This window comes from Onychomys torridus, chromosome 2 (assembly GCF_903995425.1).
Source record: "Onychomys torridus chromosome 2, mOncTor1.1, whole genome shotgun sequence".
Classification (NCBI taxonomy): Eukaryota; Metazoa; Chordata; class Mammalia; order Rodentia; family Cricetidae; genus Onychomys; species Onychomys torridus.
This window is the reverse complement of record NC_050444.1, coordinates 159,024,982-159,034,967: the sequence shown is the minus strand read 5'-3', so window position 1 is coordinate 159,034,967 and position 9,986 is coordinate 159,024,982. Positions and strand designations below refer to the sequence as shown.

Here is a 9,986-nt window from a genome sequence, read left to right as displayed (position 1 = left end):
AGCGATGGAGAGAGACTGAGTCACTCAAGGCTGGAAGAGATGCTGGAGAAAGAGACCCAGAGCTGCCTGGGGGAGTCCAGGTGGATGTGCCCAGGGAGAGCAGAGGATTCGGTGTGAGGGGGCGTGTCTTCAGTCAGTGGTCCCGCCCCTTCCCGCCTCCAACCCTCCCCTACCCCCAAGGTCTGCCCTAGCTCTGGCCTGGGGCTTTCGCTTTCAGTCACCAGCTAGAGCGCAGGGGAGCCACTAGATCTCCAGGCGCAACGGCGGGAGCCACCACCGCCCCTATGGCGCCCGCCACCCTCTGGGTCGCTCTGGTCATCGGACTGCAGCTATGGGCCACCGGGCACACCGTGCCTACCCAGGTGGGTGACTCTTAGGGTAACGGGGGAACAGCCGCATCACACCGTGCCCATCATGGCTACAGCACAATTCCGGGACAGCGCGAGAGGCCATCCCATCCTCAGCCGACATGCGCCACGCGCCTCTAGGGAGCAGCGGGGAACTCGAAACCTGGCACATTGGGAACCTGGGGTGGAACTGGGGTCCCGGCAGCCTCATGTTCCAGAAATGCGCTGTGGCTCTCTCCACGAGCACGGCCAAGGCTTGGGTAACACCCAGCCAAGGCTCAGGAATACTGTTCATCCCTGTGACGCTGCGAAGTCCCTTCTGTCCTGCTTGCTTGAAGCGGAAGGACCCTACTTGGGCCACTGCCCCACTGCCCGAGTGCGTTGCCTATTCTTCCTTCTCTGCGCCATGATTTACCTCTTTCTTAGAAACACCGGGGTGCTAGTTGTCGTTGGGGCCAGGAGTCTAAGGAGGCGCCTTAATGTAAGAGTCAGTTGGGTAGTGAGTCACTCTCTGCCACTTACCCAGATCCCTTCCAAGGATCCGCCTGTTGTGTTCAGGGGCCATTTCAGAATGATCTCTGTGTGCTGGGGACAGTGGAGGCGAGAGGAGCTACCCAAAGAGCCCCGGGAAAACGGAGAGAGTAAAGACCCCAGAATTCCGTATTCGCATTACCCTCACAAGAAAAGGGCAAGTCTACAGTGTGGTCTTTTTATTTTATTTTTCCTTCCTGTCTCCATTGTTGGTAAGACAGGGTAAAGAGAACACAGATTCCGGGTGTGGAAAGCGAGGCCCAGAGAAATCTCCTCTTCTGAAGGGCATCGGGGGAGCTTGCTACACAGGACATGCCTTTGCTTGGCTCCACAGTTGGGCAGTTAGATATGCTTTCTGCCTCCTGAGCCCACCTTGATGGACAGACTGTGTTTACTTGTCTGCAGGAAAGAAAAGTAAGAGGTGGCTTCTGTGGTGTCATGAAGTGACTCAATGGCTCAGGGTGGAAAGGAATGGACTCATCCATGATGGATGTTTGTCCTCGGGGAGGTTGTCAGAGCTGGACTCTGGATGAGGACAGTCCCAGTTCTGAGGGCTGAGTGTGAATGTGTATGGCGGCAGTCACCAGCCTGACTGGGGACTGTTCTTTGAACTCCAAGGAAGAGTAGGTCTTTGGGCTCCGAGCTTGGGCCTGTCCCTGGAACCAGAGCATATGAACTTCTGGAGGAGGGGCCGCACAACTCCTCCTAACTTCTGCGACTATTGTCATGGACTCCTAGCTTGTCTGCTTGTTCCCACTCCCACAAATCCTTCTTTGTCAGAGAGACCGTCCTTCTCTGCCTGTCTGGGAAGCCTCTTACCTTCCATGTATCCCAGGCCAGAGGGAGGTATCTGCCCTACCTGCTCACATGCACCTGTGCCCTGAGAAGCTGATGACTAGGTGCCTGCCATCGGGCATGTGTGAGCCCTGTACACATTTTGTCCACTCTACTTAACTCTTCCAAACCTTTTGTAAATACCAGTTCTCCAGAAAGGCCTGTCCACATCCCCCCACTTAGTTGTGACCTGCTCTTTGGAGCACAGGTTCCGTGCTACCTTTAATTCTTTGTGTGTCTTATCTGCCTTAAAGATGGGACAGACCTAGAGCTAAGAACTGTACCATCCTCCTTCTCATGATTAACAGCTCCTGGTTGGGACAGTCAAATGCCAGACACCATGTTGGATACTTTGTCACAGACTGGCACTGAAACTTCCCTTCCAGCTGTTTCTACAAGGTGGTTTCCTCTGTTCCACTGAAAGATGTGAAAATGGGTGACAAGCTGGGGCATTTCCCAGGACCACACAACTGGGAGGTGATGAGGTGGGATTGAAGGCAAGTTGGCCTCACTCCTAATGTTACTTCCCCAGACCCTCCCTTACCTGTCTCCCAACTCCTACCCCTATTATGGGACTCAGAGATGTTGTGTGTAGCTGGATTGGGCAGCCCTTAGGACATTGGAGCAGGTCTTAGGGGGCAGCAGATTCACTTTATCCTTGAGGCTCTTGTCCCCTTTGATGGGGAACCCACCATTCACCTAATAATTTAGTCGGCAAATAAATGCATGTGAAGGCAGGATAGGTGGATACTTTTTCTGAGCTGGGATAGAGCATCCCTACCCCTGGGAGTCTTGGGGCTGAGGGCCGCTGTTTGCTGGCTGGGCCTGAGTCTGTAGGATCTCTAGTTGGCACTGGAGTGAAGTTTGGTACCTGTAGTACTGCTGAGCCTGAGGGCTCTTTCCTCATACCTTCGTCTTTTGTTTACTGACTGACGTCCTTCTAGGGCATCTGTATTGTGACTGAGAATGTGATTGGGACTTTCGGATGGCTGTGGGCCGGTGACCAGGCACCCTGATTCGGTGCCATCCATTCATCAACTCTCTCAGTGTTCATGGATACCTGCTTCACACACTACTCACTGTCTAGTTCTAGGAAGCCACCTCCAGAACAACAAGAGCCACACTGCCAGAAGGTCACATAACTTATAGACATAGGTTTTGCTCAGAACTGCCCTTGTGGCCTGGGTCCAGTTAGCTGTTGTTTACCCCCTGTTTGTGGGGAGAGAGAATTTGCTTGGATTTTTTTTTTTTTTTTTTTTTTTTAGACAGTGTCTAATGTAGCCCAGGCTGGCCTGCAGTTCATTGTTGGTTAGGACGACCTTGAATTCCTGACCCTCCTTCCACATCTCCAGTGCTGAGATTCCATCTGTGTCATCAACACCTGACTTATGTAGCTTGGGACATGTGTTCCTGCGTGCCAAAAAGGAACTCTACCAGCTGAGTTATACCCTGAGTGCTTGCCTGGCACTCTTGGGTTGAAGAATGGCCTGGACTATTGTCCTGATGCCTGTCCCAGTAGCTCCTGAAGCAGTTGTCCATCCCCAGGGCTGGGTGACACTTTGACACTTTATGGCCCTTGCTATCCAGATCCAGGGCAGTAGCCAGGGTGGCTTTGTTAGGAAAAGGGCGAGTTTAGCCAGGGTGTCTTTGTGGGGGAAGGGAGAGGTTGGTCACCATGTCTGGTAAGACAGAATTATTAATTCAAGGCCATCCTTGAGTACATGTGGAATCTGAGACAACCCTAGGTTTCATGAAACTGTAAACAAACAAACAAACAAACAAAAAAACTCAAAAAACAAAAAAAAAGCCCCAAACCCAAAACGTTTGACTAAATGTCAAAGATAATTGGCTGACCTTTGTAGTGATTCGTGACCCCATTTTATGGCCAAATGGTTGGTGGGTAGATCCAGGTTCTGGCGGCCTTCCTCTTTCAAAGTGTCTCAGGGCTCCTCCCCACTGCTGTGGCAGATCGGTTGAGGTGGGGACTGTCTCCCTAAATAGCACATACTCCCTACCCCTACCTACCATACCTACAGTTATGATTGGGCCATCCCACTAGTGTTGGCTCAGGTTCTGGAGCTGGCAAGGAGGGAAATTGGGGGTTGGTGCTGGGAGAGGACCCAGTGAGCAGAAGTGAATGAACATGCTGCATGCAATCTTTGTTTCCGACACCACCAGGCACCAGCTCCCTCAGTCAGGGTTCAAGGCCTGAGTCACACAGATGCCAGCTCACAGCCTTACTCTGCTGTCCAGTGGCTGTGGTGTGTGTGTCTCCCTCCCCCAACCCGCTACAGTGGAAGCACTCCCCTGCTGGTGGCCAGGACTAAGGTGTCCATAGGCTTGGAAGCCACTGGTGGCTGTTTGAGCCACAGGTAGTCTGTCCTGACTAGGTTATATGCAGCACTCATAGCTAGGCGGGGGACCACATATGCTCAGACCCCCATCTCTGGGATCTGTGGGACCCCAAAGCTCAGGTGTCAGATATCCAGTTGCCCCGAGTTCCTGCCTCAGTGACTTTGCTGCCTGGCACTCCAAGACCAGCTTCCTTCCTGTCACCTTGTCCTGCCGTACTTCCTGCCCCGTGCCCCCTAGTTGGGCCCCTCAGATCATTTGCCTGCCTGTCTGGGGTCTAGGACCCCATGTAGTAGCAAAGGCGATGTGGTCAGGAAGTCACCGCCCCACCCTTTCAGCGGCAGGTGCTAAATGACATTTGTGGGCGATGAAGAGTATGTTTGCTGAAGACATTAGGGGTACAGAAGGCCCTAGCTCTGTGGTTCTCAACCTGTGTGGGTCACGATCCCTTTGTGGAATGAACAACCTTTTCACAGAAGTAGCTTAAGACCATCCTGCATGCCAGATATTTACATTATGATTCATAACAGTAGCAAAATCACAGTTATGAAGTAGCAACGAAATATTTTATGATTGGAGAGCACCACAACATGAGGAACTGTATTAAAGGATTGCAGTATGAGGAAGGTTGAGAACCACTACATAATACATGTCAGTAGATCCTAGGTTTTCTCTAAACTCTCTTCCATCTGTGCGTGCGTGCATGCGTGTTTCTGAGATTCTGTTTACTTATGACCCAAGATGGAGAAGCCCTCTTCTGAACTGATGCTGCCCAGTTCCCAATACCCAAGTGACTTCTAAGACAGCACAGCCTTGAGGAAAGAGCCTGGCCTGAGTGTTAGCAGAACAATTTACTGGCTTACTGTGTGTCCTTGCTCAAGTTATTTGACCTCTCTGAGCCCAAACCTTCCAACAGCACCAGTCTCCAGTCTCAGAAGACTGGGGTGGGGGATGGTAGCTACACGAATCACCAGAGAAAAGAGCTGACATCCTTTTCTCACTTTTTTTGTATATACGTATGTATGTGTGAGTGGTGTGCCTGCACATGTAAGTGTGTTTACATGTGTGTAGGTGCATGTCTCTGTGTGTGGGTGCCCAAATTGTCTTCCTCAATTGCTCAATATCCACTTTATTTATTGAGGCTGGATCTCTCGCTGGACCTGGAGCTCATTGATGGAGTTACTCTAGCTATCCAGTTTGTTCTGGGATCTCTGCTGCTGCCTCCCTTATGCCAGCCGGGTTTCTAGTTAGCTGCCACATTCATGTGGGCTCCGAGGAGCCCAGATCTGGTCCTCTGGCTTGTAGGCAAGTGTTTATCCGCTGAGCCGTCTCTCCAGCCCTTCTTGTTCACCTTATTTCCTTTTGTTTTGGCTACAATTATTTCCCTGTCTCAGGCCCCATTGGCGTCAAGATTTCATGGCTGCCCGTCAGTCAGCTTGCCTGAAGACAGGCCTGGAAGTCATGGGTTTCCTGTCCCTCGTTCCCTAGAACTTAACACCTTTTATGTGTCAGCAGTGAGGTGTGTCCCCAGACTCTGAGGAAGTCAGAGTTTCGTAACAGTGAGGACTGTATGGGAGTGGGCAGGTTCAAGGAAGCCTGAGTGAGGAGGGTGTTTCCTCGAAGAAGCTCCTTGTCACCCATAAAGCGCACACGTTCTTTGGTGCCGATTCTGGCCTGACAGTGTCTCCTTGTTCTGGGATGCAGGTTGGGGGCTTTGGGGTTTAGGGCCCACCCCTCCTGAGGGACAGGGTCTCTGCAGCTCCAGGACCCACCCCTCTGGGGCTCACATCTTTTTTTCCACCTCGATCTCGTGTGATGTCATAGCTGACACTGTTGTGGTTTGGGCTGCTTGGTTGTGAGCCGGGGAAGAGGAAATCTACTTAGCTCACTGGCGGGAGGCTGGGGGAGAGAGTTTCTTATACCCGGAATGTGAGCCGTCCTAGGGCTCTGGTGAGAAGGTAAGTAGTATGTTCCCACCTGTAGCTCTGTCTGACTCTTGCCCACTTAAGTAGGATGAGACAGTCACCCTGTCCTCTCTAAGGTCTTCCCCACCCACCCTGTTTCTTCTTGGTTTCTGAAACAGAATCTCACTTTGTGACTTGAGGCTGACCTCAAACTCACAGAGATCCACAGGTCTCTGCTTCCCAAATGCTGGAATTAAAGATTAGTGCTACCACACTGGGTTCCCTTTCTTCTTTATAGAGCTGGAGGGGTTAAGTTTGTGGATGCTCTGCTGTTCCTCATTTAAGAAGGGCCTCCTCCCAGCCAGCACGTTCAGCATGGGAGGCTATAAGAGGGCATTGCAGCCCGAGTGAGTAAGTTCTACTGCTGAAACCGAGCATCCGATGAGCTGCTCAGGAGTGCTGGGTCCTTGAGAGGCCTAGGGAACCACCACAGTGTGTTCTCTTTGGGCCTCGGGGCCCTGGGTTAACACAGCCCCTCTGTCAAGACATGGGGAGACTCCCACTACCTGGGGGTACTGTTTGTCAGTTTGGTCAGTGTGGGTTTCATCTGACCTTAGCCTTGGGACCATAGTGACCTGAGGTTCAGGAAATTGAGTTGGTTTGAGGTTGAGAGGTGGGAAGAGATATGTAGGTAGTTTTACAGGCCATGCACAAAGACATTTTCTGTCCTCTCGGGACAGGACAGAGTTGTGGAGCCTGAGTTCTGGGGTCTGGGACCCAGGCTTGGTGTAGCTTCCATTTTGGGCAGGAGTTGGCTCACCAGTGGTCTTCTCTGTTCTGAATCTCTGTTGCCCCAGTCCTGACCAGGTCACAAGGACCTCTCAGAGCCAGCATTGGAATCTAGGCCTGCAGCTGTTAGGAGGTGGTGGTGGGGGGCTCAGTAGCTTGAGCAGAGGGTGGAGTGTAGCTCTGGACAGGACAGTGAATCTATGGGGAAGGGCTCTGGCAAGTTGACTCAGTTAGCAGAACCCCTGCCAGTGCCCAGCCTCCCCAGCTGACCTACAGCCCTGACAGGCAAGGTTCCGAATGAGCCTACCACTGGCTGCTCCCTCTCAGATTGCCTCTGGCCCTGAGCTTGGGCTCTGCTCCTTCCTGCCCTCTCTGGCAGGAGGCCAGCCCTCCCCTCTCCACCCAGGAGCCTCCATGCTTGCCTCCCTAGGGCTTGGGCCTACGGTCACACCCTCCTCACCTTCTCTTGTCAGCCTTTTGATTCTCCCCACATTCTGCCCTCCTGCAAGAACTCTGGGAACACTTTCCCAGCCTTGAGTCCCAGAACATAGCAGACTGGAGGTGAGTGGATACCAGCTGGAGGCTGGAGGGACTGGGGACAGGGCTAGACCATCATCTAGCTGGGGCAGGAAGTTTGCAAGAGTCAATGACACATGAGGCTGTGTGTCTGGGGTCAGTTTGTGTGCAAGAAGTAATACCAGTTAAATTAAACAATTGTTGGGCCAGCTGTGGTGGATTGCATATGAAATCCTTTGGGAGGTGGAATCAGGAAGATGGAGAATTCCAGGCCAGTATGTCTTTAAAAAAAAAAAAAAAAAAAAAAAGTAACTGTAATTCTGCAGGAATTTGCAAAACACCTTATTGTATCAGACCCAGGAAGCGTGTACTGTTGTCTGGTTCATTCTACAGAGAAAAAGACCTTTATATATTTGAAAATACAATAAACAGGCTGGGCCTGGGGAGATGGTTCAGCAGTTAAGGGCACTTTCTGCTCTTCCAAGGACCTTGGTTTGATTCCCAGCATCTACATAGTGGCTTACAACCATCTGTAACTCCAGTTCCAAGAGTTTTTCTGGGGCATCAGGCACACATACATTCAGGAAAAACTCTCATACACATAAAATTAGAAACAATATGTGAGATGGTAGTGTCAGATGCCTTTGATCCCAGCACTGGGAAGGTAGAGGCAGGTGAATCTCTGTGAGTTCGAGGCCAGCCTGGTCTACAAAGTCAGTTCCAGGACAGCCAGGGCTACACAGAGAAAATCTGTCTCAGAAAACCAAACCCAAACCAACCACCAACCAAACAAACAAAAAACCCCAAGAACAACAAAAAAACAACAACAACCAATGGGCTAGGGAGGTGATTCAGTGATCAGAAGTACTTGCTGCTCTTGCAGAGGTCCCGGGTTCTACTTCCAGTACCCACATGGCAGTTAACTGTAACTCCAGTTCCAGGGGATCCGATGCCCATTCTGATCTCTGCAGAGTCAGGCATGCACACACATGGTCCACAGACAAACATGTAGGCAAAGCATTTATATACATAAAATAAAAATAAATTCATCTTTTAAAAAGGTAACAAATATACAAACAAAAACACAACAAATAGGGTCTGGGGATACAACTCTGCAAGAAAGAAGTCATGCTTAGTGTGTATAATAAATTAATAATTAAATTAATTAGTTAAAAATAAACCCACAGGAAAATAATTCCTTCAAGATGTCTGCTAATTAGGGATGTAGTCTGAGTTCAAAGCCAAGCTTCCTTCCTCAGTGCCTGTTGCCAACTACCACACTCTCTCCCCATCAGGAGATGAGGCAATGGGAGCCACTAATAGTTTGGAGGTGACCTAGGGCAGAGAGTAGATGAGCTGGTCATTCTGGCCTTAGTGTGAAGGGCAGAAGGGGCGGAAAGGCTAGAGGCAGGAGACACAGTTAGGAGGCTGGAGTGGTGACTCAGGTGGGTCATTGTAGTTGGCTGGCCTTGAACTCACTGTGTATCAGAGGATGAACTTCTTTCTGATCCTCCTGGACCCCGTCTCAGTTGCTGGGATTACAGATGTGCATCACCATACCTGGCTTTTTCATGCAGTGCTGAGCATGGAACCCAAGCTTTCACATGTGCTAGGCATACACTCTACCAACTAAGCTGCATCCCAACCTTTTCTGGGTCTTTCATGGTCAGCCACAGGAACAGCTTTGCCACAGTCAACCCTGGCCACCCACTCTGATTGGGGTGGACTTGAAGCTGGTGTCTGCAGTGTCTCCTGAGAGCCAGGCATGGGTGTAATGCATCGAATGCATGGAGCCCTTCCATCTGCATCCAGCAGGGTGGCAGGCCACTGCTCTTGCTAGCAGAGGTGAGAGAGCCAGGCTTGCTCATGGGCCTACTGCTCTCCCCAGCCAAAGCCCAGCTTCCGTCCTTAGGGATGCGGAATCACACTTTGGCTACCACCCAGATGTGATGGCGGTTGGTTGAGGCCACTACATGGACTGTGATCTGAATACCACCCTTCAGTTTCTAGGGACACTACCTTGTCCATTCCTTGTCCAGTTCTCGTGTGAGCCAAACTCAGCTCAGTGAATCAGAAATTAAATCTTTGGCTTTTGTTGACAAGCGCTGCATCTCTTAGACACCTGCCCCAGCCATGTACGGCATCCAGCTCTTCACACCCACTGGCTCAGTGAATCACAACACTTGGTAGGGTGCGCATGGCTCTGTTCTTATTTTGTAGATGCCAAAATAAAGGTGGGAGAATAAGAGAAGGGGAGTCTGACCAGGCCCTGGCTCAAGGAGAGATCACAGTAGGGTGTCAGGAGTGACAAGAGAAACAAAGAATTAACCTAAGTATGGTCTAACCTGGGGAACATAGAAATAGCCCCAGGTTGTCACAGGAGCCTCTGGAGGGATCTGACTCCCATCTGGGGTTCAGAGGTTTACATGAGAGTAAGATGTTGGTGGGGGTGACTCTGAAGAATCTGAGGGGTCTGCTCTGCAGAATGTGTGGCCAGAGGTAGCAGCAGGGTCAGGGTGTGGAAGAGGGGTGTGGGAGTTAGAGGCTCTGTATCTGTGTCAGGTGACAGGTGAGCTGAGGGCAGCAGGTGACAGGTGAGCTGCAGAGATTTCTGTTCCAGCCTGAGGGCAGCAGGATAACTGAGGATATTCAGTAACTGCTGAATACTTTTAAGGAGGGCCAGTCTTGGAAGTAGGAAGGTGGCTTAGGTCTG

The 9,986-nt window shown here is 51.0% G+C and overlaps 1 protein-coding gene across 1 annotated transcript in view; it reads left to right on the top strand.

Annotated features, from left to right (window-relative positions):
- The first annotated feature begins 206 nt into the window (after positions 1–206).
- Positions 207–9,986, top strand: part of Tnfrsf1b (TNF receptor superfamily member 1B) — a 29,070-nt gene continuing 19,290 nt past the window's right edge. Inside the window, exon 1 of the mRNA XM_036178637.1 lies at positions 207–362. Within this exon, the coding sequence (XP_036034530.1) occupies positions 285–362 (78 nt within the window). The 5' untranslated portion in view covers positions 207–284. The remainder of the gene's footprint in view (positions 363–9,986) is intronic.